This window comes from Cinclus cinclus, chromosome 2 (assembly GCF_963662255.1).
Source record: "Cinclus cinclus chromosome 2, bCinCin1.1, whole genome shotgun sequence".
Classification (NCBI taxonomy): Eukaryota; Metazoa; Chordata; class Aves; order Passeriformes; family Cinclidae; genus Cinclus; species Cinclus cinclus.
Genome location: NC_085047.1, coordinates 67,614,964 through 67,631,615, shown reverse-complemented (window position 1 = coordinate 67,631,615; position 16,652 = coordinate 67,614,964). Strand labels below are relative to the sequence as shown.

At 35.9% G+C, this 16,652-nt stretch overlaps 1 protein-coding gene across 1 annotated transcript; it reads right to left on the bottom strand.

Annotated features, from left to right (window-relative positions):
• Nucleotides 1-10: 10 nt before the first annotated feature.
• Nucleotides 11-16,444, bottom strand: BORA (BORA aurora kinase A activator). The gene is made up of 12 exons (XM_062487772.1): nt 15,956-16,444; nt 14,744-14,850; nt 12,324-12,369; nt 10,887-10,968; nt 9,599-9,664; nt 8,793-8,849; nt 7,629-7,846; nt 6,242-6,395; nt 4,605-5,206; nt 4,204-4,335; nt 2,760-2,940; nt 11-2,037 (listed from the first exon to the last, which is right to left on the bottom strand). The coding sequence occupies exons 1-12, from the start codon at nt 16,109-16,111 to the stop codon at nt 2,012-2,014; spliced, it is 1,827 nt and encodes a 608-aa protein (XP_062343756.1). The 5' UTR covers nt 16,112-16,444; the 3' UTR covers nt 11-2,011.
• Between the last annotated feature and the right edge of the window lie 208 nt (nt 16,445-16,652).

Sequence of the window (16,652 nt, the reverse complement as noted above, 5' to 3'; positions counted from 1 at the left end):
AGTATAGGTATTAAGGAAATGTCTTTATTCCGTTTCACTGTTCAGTTTACAGTTAGACATGTCACAGGACTCGTGTTAGAACTACTGATATTAATTTAATGTAAACAATGACCATTTTGTGCAATGTGTGCCAACCAATGGATTTACAACTACAGAAACAGAATGATCAAGTGACTTCCACGGTAATTTGCACAGCAGGTTTCTTCTACTAATCAGTTATACAAACATAATAAAAAAATAGGCATGTTTTCATAAAATAAATATTTCCCATCTAACTGCAGTCTACAAAAGAGGACAAAAAAATACAGGCAATCCAGGTGGGGGCATCCTTAATTATTTCTCACATTCACCCATTTCTGCTCTTTTTTCTTACCTTCAAGAAAATGCTAATACAGGATGAAATTAAATACTTTAGGGATTGCTTTTTTACTTGTGAATACTTCAAAAGCCTCTGAGCACTGAACATATTTTAAAAACTATCAAAAATTTAGTTAAAAGGAAAAACAATTATACATGTAACTTCAGAAAAATTCAGAAACTGATCATAATTTGGGCTACCCTGCTTAACATTAATTAAATTTATATTACTATTTTAGTAATCACAATTGCAAAAATAAATCCTTTGTACAGTCTTTTCAATTGATTATTTTTAAAATTATGATGAGAAGCAAATGACACAAGGTCATATGTAACTTCTAAATCTCAGACAAGTTGTAGCCTACTTTTGAGTGATAGAATTTACAAGCTAAAGCTAAGAACATTTTGAAGGCCCTATTTTAAAAATGTCTGAGGTAATTTTCTACTTTTAACAAAATTAATCTCTTAACTGTTACCAATCCAGTCTGGTTCCAGCTTCTAGTAGGACAATGTTTGAAGGTCATGAAATAGCTAGTAGATGACACTCGATTCCATTACTGTCAATCCCACATGCAGTACAGAACTAGTAATTAAATTGTTACAGAAGTAAAAATAATGCACATCATGTTTGCTCATTAGATTTCTAAAGTAATTTTTTTATATTTATTTTTGCAATGTGAGAACTACAATCAAGTGATGCAGACAGATGTTTCCCTTTTTCTTAAATATGCTTTTCAGAAAGCCTTCACTAGGAAATTATCAGTGAAAGCATTCAAGAACTGTTCTATTCAAACAACACACAAATCTCAAGTCTAACACACTGATTTTGATGCCAAGAGATTCTGTTTACACCTTGCCTTTTGAGAATGCTATCTTGCCTTCAAATTTAGATCTGACCAATATGACCAATAGGTTTCAGGCCTAATATGCCAATAAGCTGCTTATGAGCCACTGTCTGTCACTTTGGTATACAAGCTTTTCTGTGGTTTGTGGAACAGAACAGAAAGCAGAACTTCCATCCAGTATCCTGGGACATCCTTGCTATGAAAAGAGAGGAAGACTGCTTCACCTGGAACAGTTTAAAAAGGAATTCTCTTTTTCATTAATCCAATGCACTTTACCAGAGCTCTACATACACTGATATTTCTGGGCTCTGTTTATCCCTTATCTCTCCTTTCCCTCTTGGTCACTAGGGCCACAAGATTACCCTGACTTTTCCCCTCATTCACATTCGTAAGTTCCAGAATTTCAAACAAATACAAGCAAATTCAACCAAATGTGATTTGATTACACAAAGAGTTCTGGGCTTCTGACTCCTGTCTCAATCCATCATTTTAATTCATTGATGGTTTTCTTGAAAGGATCTAAGGTTCACTTATATTAATACTTTTGGTAATAAATGGCATGCAAACATTAATTATATTTTAACTATTTATCTAAATATTTTGGTAATTTCTGTAAGCAACATAATAATAGGAATTAAACATAAGAGTGAAGTAAAAATGTAATGGTTTGCTTTTACAGAAGAAAGGCTGCACTATTTTCTTAGTGATGTACTGAGACCAGTAAATCCTATTGCACCTTCTTAGGTTCCTTTCAAGAAGTACCAGAGCATCAATTCAGACACAAGTGTTCTTCAGAGACAGTGGTAGTGTCAGGTGGTCAACTCCAAGTTTAGTACTAATACAATTACCAAAACAACAACACTGTCTTTTAGTTTTAGGGTAACCAGTAAAACATTTTACTTAAGTACCTGGTAAACATAACTGATATTACAGATTTCTGTCAAACCAAGGAAAAAGCTCTCCAGAGAATTGCTAAACAGCTTTTTTTGATATAAAGCTCATTTTACATTTCTAAGAGAACTAAACTTGGCGTTTGCTCTCATCACACCCCACCAGTTCACTGTCCAGTGACTTACTCTTGGTATTAGTGGTAGTATTTATGAAGCCACACAGTATATCTGGTTGGAGAAAAGCAATCCAAAACTAGACTAATAGCCCTTTCACTTTTTCTTTCCAACAAAGAATATCCTTCATGCCTTTAGGAGGGACAAATCTTAAAATGTAGGTGATTTGCAGTTATACTGGTTCCTATGCAGGTTATCCTAGGCTGCTCATGGAATCCCCCCAGAAGGAATACAAGTCTGAAAAAAACCCTATTATTTCTCTGTACCATATCTAGACACCTTAATTTTCAAAAAGGATCACTTAATAATAAATTTCATAGTAAGACCTGAAAAATTCCTCATTCTTTAAAAACTCCCTTAATACATACTGAACAGGCTATTACATTTCCATTAGAAAAGCAAAATAGTATGTATAATCCAGGTAATTGAGGTCATATGTATAAAAATTTATTAGAAACCACAGCTTTAAGTTCTTCATCAGAAAACTACATACCACTTTTGTGAAATCCCTGAACTTGATTCTCATTTTTATGTTTCCAAGTAGAAATGTTGGAAGTTGCATTTTGAGCAAATACTGTGCTATGTGTTTTTCCTTTTTGAAAACAGGATTGCTTTTCTGGAGATGTTGTTCTTAGCAAATGATTGTCCTTATGGCTTAAAACAGAATATTCCTCCTAGGTGAATAAGAAAAAGTTAGTTTTAAAACCATTTTTAACAGAAATTCTCCAAAAGAAACAAGATCCATGCTTACTGTCCATAAATTTCAAGTATACTAAGTACCTTAAGTATCAACTCTACCCTTCTGAAATGAATAAGAAATGAGTAACACGTTTGCCCCGCACAGATGTTTGAACCATGCTGTCTGCAAGAACCACCTCATTTCAAGGGCTTACATGACTGTCTGAATGAGCCAGACTTGAAGCTGTCGGCCAGCAACAGTCTGTGCTTTTTTCGTTCCCTGGGGATTCTCAGTTTTAAGATCTGAATGAAGCACTTAATGCCTTCACACTTTAATCCTAATCTAAAATGCTAAATTTGGTTTACTCAGGACCCAGCAGTTCAAAGACTATCAGTGGGAAAAGGCAGCTGTGGGACATTGGCAAGTCCCTCCTAGGACAGGTTTGATACCAGACAATTGATTCTGGTTAAGTACATGCACAGATAAAATCCATGTCCAACAGGGTGACTGGGGCAGGATCTTAGATGAGTATTTTTAGAAGTTAATTCCAAAATACCTATCTATTGTTCCTCTAAGGGCACATTTGCACTAGTCTTAAATGAACAGAATTTAAAATTTTATGTCAGTGGTCTGTAAGACACCACTAGTCTGCACTTCTGCTTGCTTCCAGTTCTGTGGGAGAAGTAGAACTCTTTCCTATCAGTGACAAGATTAAGAGGTTAGAAGCTTTGCTAGATATGTATTATCTTTTGTAATGGGTTTTTCAGATAAGTCCTCAAAGTGTGTGTAATCAAAAGCCTGTACCCACACAGAAAGTTCCCCACCAAGTCAGCATGCCAGGTATGGTCTAGGACTTGACACTACATTTATGAAAACCAGCAGCAGACAGTTTTTCCCCAGAAATGTCCTTCTGCACATGCACATGTTTAAAACTTTAATAATAAATGAAGCAGCAAGAACAAAAGCAAAAATTAGAGACAGACTACAGTAGTCATGAGCAGCCTCACTACTACTACTCATACGTACACTTCAGTTTCCTCCGAAACAACCTTTGCTTTTATCATAAAATGTATTAATTTTATTGCCAGTTTAAGGTATCCATCCTGCATTAATTCAACACAGTCTCTGAAACAATGCTACATGAACTCTATTATCATCTGACAGTCTCTCTCCTCAGGCTCCCTAAAACCAAATTAAATGGGGAACAGATGCTTTAGATGGGAAGCCTAACATTTTTTTTTTTTGCCACAATTCCTACCTTTGTTCTAAGCAGCTGAGATTTATTCTGAAACACGACAGTATTTGCATCATTTTCTCGGCAGCTGTTTTCAGCCCCCGCAGTATCCATAATGCTGTTTCCACAAGTCTGTGTATTGTAACCACTGTCCACCTGAAATCAAAAAGCAGGGCTTGAAAAACGTACTGCCTGTCAGCATTAATTTGGATTAAGTTAAATATACTAATGTACATTGCAACACAAAAATAATTATAATTGCTATGCTAAGTCTGCCAAAAGGGGATGGAGGGAAGGGATAAAAGTCACAGTACCACCTGCATGCCATAGCCAATAGGAAAAAATAACAATTACTTCCCAATTTCTGTATATATTCCAAGTTATGTTGAGCTCAGTTTTACAGAGAAACAAAAAGATATTTTTACCTGAATACTACTGTTGTCACAAGGAATTGCACTGCTTTCTGCAAGAGGTGACATGCACATGCGAGAGCTTTCAATACTGAAAGTAATGCCTGTCATAAAGCTGGTCATTGGTGTATTGCTACTCCCAATTGTTTCTTTTATCCAAGTGTTTTCCTCTGACACTTCAGCTGCATCAGCCATGTCTACAGTATTATTTTCCTTTAAGCCCTCTATATCCCTAAATGATGACAACCTTTGATGACGGCCTTCTGAGTGATCTGGTGCAATAGACACAGTTGCCACCACAAGATGTGTACCATGTGCAAAAGTATCACTGTCTTCCTGATGCAAGTTTAATCCATTATCCATTTCTGGGAGCCGAGCTTCCGCTGAAGAATTATTTTCCTTGTCTTCCTCATCCTCATCATGATTCTCAACTGCAATTGGTATTCTAATGACAGAAGTCTGATACTGGGCAGTACCTCGACAAGCTCCAAGCCTCATAGGAGAGCAATTTTTAATTGGAGAACAACCATCTACGTAAGGACTTCTTGTACTTGGGGGTGTCATTCTATTTGAGGAAGAAGGAATATCTGGAGAACGAAATGTAAATTTTCTTTGGTCTGAAAAAAAATGAGCAAAGTTTAATTCCACCTGATATCTATAGAAAAACTAGTCATTCTCAAGGCCCTACAGTCCACTGAATAATTTATAGCCAACTACAGAGTATTTCACAGACTGTTGCCTCCCAACCCAACTAAACAAGCAACCCCAAAAACCACACCCACCACCCATACATTTCAGCTACCATGGTAAAGGCAAGTTTTTATTCCACCAAATTTCTTTTCTATTACATCATTTACTGTATTGGAGACCTTGTATTTTCAAGTGTCATTACTATACAGTATTCAAAGGAAAATGGGAGAAGGGTGGTTCTATGTTTTTTTCCTAAAATGTCAATACACACTCTACAGGCATTTAAATTCTTAGCATCAATGAAGTTTAAGATCAAACAAGTAAGAAGACATCTGTGCAATCTCAATATATAATAGCAAAAAATACCATCAATCAAAATGTGTAAAAGTAATGTATGTGTAATCATGCCAAACATGTCTAACAGTGTATAAACAAAGCATTAAGCATTACCAGGTATGGACACACCAGGAAACGGTGACATTTTCTAGAGCAATGAGGACACAATGTTTATGATTTCCTCATTAGTCATTTCATTTCAAATAACCTTCATGATGGCATGGCATGATTTGAAAGCTCAAGCTAAACATTCTTTGCCCATTGACCATTAAAATGCTTCAGGCTGGGCCAAATCTGAATTGCAACCTGACTCAAAAGCCACAGGCACGTGGCTGTAAAACCCTTCCCACAATAAATTAAATCAACCTTTTAACTCCTCTTCATTCTTGTTGGGTCTCAATGCCTTGTTCCAAAATATTTTCCCTAGTTGACCAGTTGCAAGCATACACATTTCATTCTTTCACATTCCACTGCTGAACAGCAGTTGTGTCATATAGGAGACTGCTGCTCTGCCAAGCACAGGAACTCCTCTCCAAACAGAAAAGGTTCCACACAGAACTTAGAAGTTTTTATAATAAAAAATATAGTACTCAAGATAGAGTAATACATATACAATTACACCATACCTGAAAGTGGTGTTTTTCTTATGTGAAAAGCAATTGGTGAAAAAGCAGGAGAACCATTATGTGCAGGAGACCCCTCTGAAAACGGGGGACTGGTTATACTTCCCAGACTATAAGCTCTTGTTCCTCCCTGAATAGGACTTGATGAAAACTGACCCTTCAGAATAAAAAAAAAAAAAAAAAAAAAACACAAACCCACAGAGCATTATTTTCATAATATAAACTGTGGCAAATATGTATATATAAAATGGTCCTAAGACACTTAATATGGCAACACTGTGAAAGACTAATCTTTTACAATAATCTCTAGTTTAGTTTAAATATTCCAGTTGCAGCGCTTCACCTGGACCTTATGCCTCCACACAGGGGAAAAGAGCAATGGATGCAAACTGTAACCTAATACCAGCTAGGACTATTTTATCAACTATATTTAAGAACTATGAGAAACCTAAATAGAGAATTAATGCTATCTGCGTATCTAGTCAAATGTTTAATCAGAATTTCTTACTCGTATCACTGCAGATGAAAGTCAGCCATTATTTATATTTTAATGCAATCCAATCTACTTAATTCAGCAGCAGATACGGAAGTGTTTCTCTTTAAGAAAAAGAATGACCTTGCTTAAGACTAACATGCAAACAAAACAAAACAATCAAAACAGCAAACAACAAAAACAAAAAACCCAGACCAAAACCCAACCCCTCACCACCAGCACTATAATTATATTGTAGGAACTCTTTACTAGGTTACCTTTTTTTTAAGCTACGCTATCCTAGTGCAGGTAGGTTTTTTCCATGCACTTCAAACCACCAAGCAGATGAAAATACATCACCTAAACCACGTTAGCTGTGCTATGTCCACATGGGGATAAGGTTCATCTTGCTTAATTTAAAAAACTGACATTATGTTCTGTGTTCTAGTAAATGTATATTCATCTGAAAACTCTGGCCAATGGAAAAGAAAAAGGTATATTTAGCCCCGCACTTCAAAGACCCACAAGACATTTCTTTCACTATAAATGAGTTTATGGGATTTAAAGGAAATATATCACATGTTCATATCAACTGGTATCGTAGGCAGCAATTCATGAATTTAAATGGGACTTCTTCTGTAGACATTTTATGGAAAAAAGGTTTTAACAAGCTTTCAGCAAGTCTTTTGTATGTTTTAATTCCTACTTCCTTTTCATAACAAAACCTCATTCCCAGTACAAAATAGCAACATAACAAAATAATGTGAAGTAATAAAAAGTCAGTAATCAAGACTTTTGTTCACATATATTTGTCAGAATCTGGAATTTGCAAAGAAAAAAACAAAAACCCCAAAGTTTTAGTCTAACACCTACTCTGTCAAAGTATAGCCCACCCAGCCCACAAAACAGGCTACTTACTGAACTAGATGTGTCCAGGGGGCTTCTGCACCGGACTGGAGATAATTCTATTGAACAAAGTACTCCAAGTGGCTGACTACCACATGGACTATGCAGAGAAGGTGACAAACATGCAGATACATTCCCATTTTCTTCTAAAAACAGCTTTCTTCTGAGTGATGAAGAGCTCAAATTCTCCTGAGACTGATCTTCAAATTCATCGGTTCTAAAATACTCACCTAGAAATGTGGAGGGAAAATTGTTTCCAATACAAATGCAGAAAAAATACATTCCATTACAGAGACATATATAATTAAATTAAAACATTTAATCTAATTTACCAATACAGCAACCCATTAATCTGTTTAGGCACCTATCCCAAAGGTTTGCTTATCATCCCTATAAAGTCACCTCTGTCCACCAAGGTTCATTCCACTTCTGCCTATCATCCATTAATCCTAAAGTCTGAATTTAAAAAATAAATATTGTCTTCTATCTACTTACTGGTATTTCCCCAGACCTGTATTATTCCTTACATCTGAGCTGCCAAACAGGGATTATTTTACTACCCAAGCAAACCTAGAGTTTTTTCAGGTCCCCCATATGATTTGATAGTCTTCATGATACATCCAGAGGCAAACCAGATCAGGCTTCAAGAAAGTCCAAGTAGTTAGGTATTTACAGTAAGAAAGCACAAACTAAGAACCATTAAAATATGCTCTGATTTACCAGATCATTTTAGTTTTTTTTTCTCTTCCAGTGCCCAACCACCCTCTGGGTGAAGAATCTTTTCCTGATATCGAAACTAAACCTCCCCTGACACAACTTCAGGCCATTCCCTTGGGTCCTGTCACTGGTCATGAGAGAAAAGAGATCAATGCCTGCCCCTTCTCTTCCCCTCATGAGGAAATTGTAGAAGTCAATAAGGTTTCTCCTCAATCACCCACAGCCAGAACAATTTCCAGTTGTCCTCCATATCTATCCCTCCTTTATCTTTACCTCCAGACTCAAATCATATCATTTAAGTCACATGTCCCTAGCAACATGCAGTAACTGCCTATTTAGAATGCATACTTAAAACTCATTCATACATTTAGTTTTCACTATTTCACAAGACAAATCCAGCCAACAATACAAAACCAAGTTTTCCATTTAGACATTCAAAATTTAATTTAGATGACATACCTAGAATTTTCTCTAAATTAAAATCCACTGGTAAAGACAGTACTGTCTGACAAGCAGCTGCAATGAATAAAAGCAACAAAATTAGCAACAAAAAACCTTCTACTGAAGCTGTAGAAACAAAAATTCACTTTCAAATTGCACTGCAACTGAGCTATTTAAATTACAGCTGCAATAAGAAGAAGTGTTAATTAAAGCATGAATCTGATTTTACAACACCACATGCAGCACACTAGGCTTAGAGATAAAAACCCCAGAGTTTTAAGAATGCCTCTCTGGAGGCTTTTATTTTAACTGAGATGTCTCTGAGGAAAGGAAGGATTCAAAAGGAAGTAGCAGAAAAATCAAAATACCTTGGGGGAAAAACAGTAACTATGTATCTAAAATGATGGAGTATAAAAGATGCATTAAGATTTCTGATATTTATTTATTTGGCACAGAAAATAATCATGATTCTCTAACCCAAAACAACATACTAAAGGTTTTTTGAAACTGTAATTTACTTGTAAATCTGAAGCTCACATTTACTTTTTTTAATCCAGAAAAAGTACGGACACTGAGTTGGAAAAAAAATGCTCCCCACAGTCTACAGGGGGCGCATTGTTTACTTGAAAAAATGCAGCAGAGTATAATAGAATTAAACTTCTATGGGAAATAGATATTAAAATCAATAGTACCATACAGTTTAAGAAAAACTATTTCCACAGTAACACCAACAAATAATTTCCTTTTCAAATTAAATATCCATTAAAAATTGGCTATTTTTCTTCAGAGAAAGCCTGTAATTTTAGGCAATGCCTTTTACTCACCATTGCTTTTCCCAGGCTGCAAGCTCAGCTGCCTTCCAATTGGAGAAATGTTATCTATATCTATGGCTGGAAAACATAGAACTTAAATTTAAACATGCACTGAATATAGTTTTGAAATGTAGCAACATTAAGTCAGAATATTTAATACAACCAGACAGAATTTTCACATCAGTGTTTGGAAGAGATTAGAAAGGAATACTGAGAAAAGGTTACCATTATAGCTATCAAGAGAATTTCAGCATGTTTCTGTTAAAAAAAAAAAGCTTAGTGAAGTGGCATCAGCACTGCCCAAAACTTTGTCTCCTCCTGTCTCTACATGACAGAGACTTAAACTAGTTCATGTTTAACTAAACAGGCTGTGTTAAACACAATTCCAGAAGATCATTCAGTCTGGACTTGAGAAAGGTGAAGATACACTTCAACATTTTTTATGCAGCTGAAGAACACATTAGACCATTTTCCTTCACCATTCACTTTACCAGATTTCAGATTATGCCTTATGTTCTCTGCCCTTAAAGTGACCATCTTACAATTGACAATTAAACATACACTATCCACAAGCTGCATCTCCTTGATAAAAAAATTGATCAGCTTAGCCTTTTTCAAATCTTGCAAAAATCCCCACTTATTTAAGACTTTCACACCAAACAACAGGGCACACAAACAATACTTTATAGCTCTCATTTGCCATCTTGCAATCCATTTGCTCTGTGTTCTGCTGTATAGCTGCTCTGCTATACGAACTTCAGTAAGTGCATTAAGAATAAAATCTAAGAGTGGCATCAATAAAACAAATTTTAAAAACCCATGACTAGTGGCAGAGATCTAGCAGAATGACAACAGGAATTTACGCTGCTTGTAAGGGTAAAAGAATACAGAATTCCATTTCCAATACGCTTATATGATGAGGAAAGCAGTCAGTAAGAGGATGTGCAAATACCTGAAGAAAAAAGTGAATTAGAAGACCTGGCTATCAGTATCAACACAGCTGATAGTTATAGATACAAAGTTACACATGTAAATTAAATGGTAGCTGACAGATTTTAAAAGTAGAAAAATTTAAGAACAAAGACCAAGAATAACAAAAAGGAAAAACTACATAAGACTTTTAATTAATAAATAATTTTAAAACAAAGAGAGCACTTGGGGACAACAGCTGAAAATCAATCAGTTGTGTTGTATTTTATGACTGGTTCTTAAAATTCAAACTGTAATTGAAAAAGAAATTACTCTTGATAATTTCTCCAAAAGCTATATTATTTTAGGTGGACACACAAAAGCAACTTACATTTAGTTGAATTAAACTGAGAAACTTGCTTGCCTTCATGTTCAGTCCAAGGAGAAGGAACTATGAGTTTTTTTGTGAAAAACTGGAGTAGAATAAAAACAAACCATCTCAGCACTTTTTAAAATTTTCAACTTAAATTTAGACTAGTACCCTGAACAAGAAAAAAAAAAGTAGAACATTCCATTATTTCAGGCCCAGAGAGGTTCAAGAAAAAAAACAATTTGAAGACCCTTATGTTCTTTGTGACATATAGCACCTCAGATCTTTCAAATCTTCAGAGTGAAAACTACACCTAAGTTCCATTTAACAATAATTACTCATTTTAAAAATTGAATTGTCACTACCATGCTTCTTGCATAGTAGTTTAAAAATATCTTTAAATTTTCAGTTTGTTAAATTTTATTTTGATATTTCACAGAAGTGATAAGACACTGCAATAACAGTAAAAGTGAAAAAATAAGGCTTTGTAGCAACATTATTAGTGTTAGTGTATTGGCTAAATTGGTTAGTGGTAAAACACTTTTGAGTACTGGCACTTGAGTCTTTTTCTGTGAACCAGAAGTTGTACTGAGAAACACCCTGATGCTGAGGAGATGAACACTATTACACAGCTTCAAGAAACACATGGCAAGTCCTGTTCTCAAATAAATGCAAGACTCAAAGCTCAGCTTGAAACACACAACTATTGAAGGTATAATTTTTATCAGAGACAGGGTTTCAAGCTGTTCAGCTACATAATCCATTAGGTTATACCTCACAAAGAGGAAATACCCCTTTTAATGCAAATTTAGAACAACAGACCATCTTAGCTGCAGGTCAACTACACAGCTCCTTTATGGAATCATAAAACATTTCTTGTTTATAGAGATAAACTGATAGACCTATCAGAGACTTATTTAATTTATTTTTTAATTAAAGTAGCACTTGAAACTTCTGTAGTGAATATTGTAAACACTTCACTTTTCTTCTCTGCAAGCCTAATGAATAGCGAAAAATAAAACGAAACATGGATAGAAAAATACAGGCTACCAGAATAAAGCCTTCCATTCAACTAAGCAGACTCTGGAAGAAATTTTAAAAATCATGCAAATTCTCCAATATTTCAAAAAAAGCAGTATCATTCCAACAGTTACTGGAAACCCCCAACTTCTCAATCACTGTTTTTAACCTGAAGTTAACTATAAGAGTTATATTACAGCTATGTTGCCACTAGCCAAGAAAAACAGAAGAAAAAAACCCTGCTGTTTTGACCTACATGTATCTGAAAGAAGAGGAGAAGAGAAAGAGTGTGTGGATTCCAATTACAACTGCAAGGGATGAAGGCACAAAATGATTTTCTTACTGAAATGCAACAGAATTCTGGATTTTGAAACCCTGTAAAAGACATGGATCTTTTCTACAGGCAAATCAGTATTTGACAGCACAAAGTTTAATTACCTCCTCAATAGCTCTTTGCCTTCTGTCTTCTGTCTCCTTATCAATTCTAAGTAACAAATGAAAAAACAACTCAATTATCAAAGCCATCACATAAGTAGGAAAAGATGTCAAGTCCAGCCATATAATAATTTATAGATGCTCAAGAGAAAATTTATAAATTAAATTGCACTAAACCCTAAATCTTATGATGCTTTTACTCTTACATGCAATAATCTCATACTATAAATTTAGACATATAAATGAACTTCTCAATTCAGTTGATTTGAAAAAGATTTGTACCATTTAAAAGCACATAATAACAAATACTCTGTTTACTCAGCATGGACAAAAACTCAGTCATAACTGATCTTCCAAAATATTGTCCTGTGAATACATTTTACTATTAAAGTTAACATGAGATTAGACTTGCACTATAAAACCAATCAGACTAAAAATTTGAGCTGTAAGGAATTAAAGGGCAACTGAAAACACTCCTGGAATTTGCACACTCAAATTCCTGACACAGTCCACTTTCCCAGCAGAAAGTTTTCCCAAGTCAAATACCCAGTCTGCCACAGTCACTTCATTATCATATTTCAGTTTCTAACAATTAATATATTTCCTCATGCAGCTTCTAACTTCGTTTTTAAAAAAAAATTGCAGTTACTTTGTGATGTGTGAGATTCTATATTTGTATTTTCTCTAAAGGTCACCTTCAAGCCTGACTTTCATTAACTACAATGTAATTTACTGTAAAACTTCAAGCTTATAAATGTTCATAATTCTCTTAGCTGAACCCCCCGATACTTTCACTCACAGTTCACATACCTGAATTACCCTGGCATAATTTTAGAAATCAGTCCGATAACAAGATATTGTTAGATACACAAGCATGCATAGATGTGCCAAATATATAAAACTCTCACAGCTCTCTTTTATGCTTATCAGCTATATTTGAAATATATCTGCAATGTTTGGACATGCCACCTTCAATTACATCTGCCTAGATGATGCTAAAGTGACAGATCTATGGAGGCAATTGCAGAGCTATTGTACCAAAAAAAAAAAAAAACAAGCATACAATCACTGCCTATTTATGTATATGCATGCACTGAAACATGCAAGCATGGACACAGCACATCTAAACATAGTCGAACTAGCCTCTTTATGGTCATAGCAGATGATTTTAAAAAAAAAGTAAAAAAAAAAAAAGAAAAAAGAACCGCAGTGATTATGAAACAGTGGGACAGACTCAAAGGACTCACTAAGACAGACAATGCACGTTTATACCTATGGGCCATGTCACTCTACATCACTGGTACTGTCACCCAAGTCATATTAAAGCTAGTTTGTTTCTGGAACCGTATTCAGACAATGTAATTAACTTCCTAAAAAACACAAGGCTTAAGGCTTCAAAATGCATTAGTCTGAAACCTACTGACTGCTAGAGGAAGGACAGGAAACGTTAAGACCTGGTGATTCAGATACAGCTGGGTACAGTTATAGTCCTACAGCTTTTATTATTCAACAAGAGAGATGTAGGTTCAGTCAGACACAAAGCAGTAAGTTACTTCACTTATTTTATTATGAGGGTGTTGAAACACTGAAACAGGTTGCCTGGAGAGATGGTAAATGCCCCCATCCCTGGAAACATTCAAGATCAAGGTGGATGGTACTGAGCAACCTGATCTAGACAGGACTAGTTTGTTATTCTACTCCTGCAGTGTTTCCTGCCATGAGGAGCAGGTTTTTTTGCAAGTTTCTATCTGAGAAATGTACAGGAGAATCTACAGGATTCACCATTAAGGCCTCCTCTTGGCTACTTTCACTTGGCACACCATTCTCTACCATCTGCGTTTAAAAGATAACCTCAAGACAACTTACAAATACCAAGACTCTTTCACCCACCCATTTTCCTCATGGAAGTTATTTTCAAAGAAAAAAAGTTCAGATGAGGTCCCCAAACTCCTTTAAGTAACTAGCACTGGTGCTCCCTCCTTCACATGAAGTCTAATCTACATACCTTTGCAGGAGAGTACTTCCCCAGCTAGTTTTCCCAGGTCTACCCTTCTGCAGGAGCCCCAGAGACCAAAGAAGCCTCAACTGTGGAGCATTCTGAGAAGATAAACCATGTTGTACCAAGGAGCAGAAGAGGTAGCCTGGTAACAATCACTGGCAAGACATTTTCTTGCTTCCACTAACTTCTTTTATCTGGCTGTCTTCCAAACTGCAATCAGTGCAGATCACCAGCTCTTAACGTTGAAAGGAAGCAACACAGAGGTAGCCTGATCTAAGTATTATATTCACATCATATAAGAAAACTGTGCTAAAATATTGGAATAAAAAGTCTTCAGTGTTATGCTGACATGTTAATAAAGCAAAAGAACAAGTGTTCTAGTATTAAAGCTAAGTTAGCTTTATGAAAATAAATCATACATTACCTAGCATGGCTCAAATACATTCCTTGGCGTCGAATGTCTTCCGAGTCGATTTCCACAGGATTTATTAGAGCCAGCTGATCAATAGACCATCTGAATTTTCCTGGTGTCTAAAAAAAGAAACAGGCATTTTAATGTTTGCTATTCTAAAAAGACAAAAATAAAACCACAGGACAAATCTCAATGGAACAATACAATCACAGCATCCATATAGTTTCTGTCAAAAACAATCAAAAGTGTTTCTATTTAAATAATCTACTCTAAAAAAAGTAAGTCAGTCAGGCTTCTTATCCTGCTGGTAGTGGTATTACAGGGATTTACAACATAATACTAAGTGGAAGATTATAACCAGCATTTAAAAACTGAGGTGTTAGTTTCTTCTTAATTTCTAAGGACAGGTCTACTAAAGATACATAACTTGGGATGAACTTATATTGCTTCTTGGTTGCCACAATCCAAACTGTGGTTCCACAAAAATCCAGTATCCTAACCCAAGTTATCCAAATAATAGAGCAGTCTTCCTTTCACTTCCCATTTCTAAGACCAGAGCTGCAATGCCATGTGCATCCTGCAATGTCTCCCTCATAAATGCCATACAGAGGGCACAGCAAAACCCAATTCAGAAATAAAGCAGCTTCATCCTTTTATTAAACAATTACAAAGTACTGTTCAAGTATATTTGGAAAATTATCTACCAAGTGAGTCTTTTCAGTTTCATCTCTACTACTCTACAGCTTATCAGAAAATAATTTCAACTGCAAACCACTATGCAATTCGCACCTAAAAAAAAAAAGTTCTAGATACACAACATTATTGACTTGAATACACGAACAGTTCACAACATAAGTGCAATTAGGTTTTATTTGCAACCAGCCTACTCAGCATCTAAGTAGAAAGTGGTTTTCCCCACTTTAGGTAGAACCAGAGTACCACATCCAACAACTGGTCTTTATGCACTTTCTACTGGTTTTAGCACTCAATCACTAATATCTAAAGACAAAACAAACTCAGAAAGGGAGGAAGACTAAGTGGCAATATTAGTATTTAAAAGCAGCATAGTTCTTTAAAGAAAAAAGAAACTCCAAACGCCACTAAAGTTCTTTAGCTTAGTACATATGTTGAAGTATACTAAATAAAATACCCTTTTCAAAGCATTTAAATTAAAAATATTAGCACTATGTCTGTACAGTTACACAACTAACAGCAAGATCTTACAGATGAGGATTTTGTTGCCTTAAAGACTGATGGACTAGAAACAATCTGCTCCTGAAGAGTATAATAATCACTGGGACTTTCAAAGGGATTCAGGATTGTGACTCGTCCTGGAGTTTCTGGTGTTATCTGCATTTTAGCTTCTTCTGTATCACCCATAACACTAAGCTATACCTGAAAAAGAGGGAGAGCAAAATTAAGGAAAACAACGAAATCACACTTTTGACGTATTAGGGCCATCCTGAAGGCTTTGGGAAGGTAGAATTAATCATTTTAAGGCACCAGCAACATTTCAAAAACTAAAGTCACCGATGGCTTGGACCTAATAATATAGAATTAATAAATAGGGCAATTATTTAAACAAACAACCACAAATAAACAGCAACTTTGAAAACGAGTTCAGAACGAACATGAAGGATTAAAGAAAACCCAAAACACACCCAACCAAGGGCAAAGCAACAAGCATAGAAGATAAAAACCCAACAAACAAACAAGCAGAAACCCCCAGCTAAGCACCAGAAGAAACCGAGCGGCCGGCCTGCCCGCACACGGGGCCAGCGGCAATAACGCCCCGGGCAGGTCCCGCTCCGCCCCGGCGCTAAAACCGCCCGCCCGCCCCCCGCCTCAACGGGCCGGGGCGGCCCCAGCCCTCGCGGGGCTCCGCCGGGAGAGAACCGCCCGGGCCCCGGCTCCTCCCGCG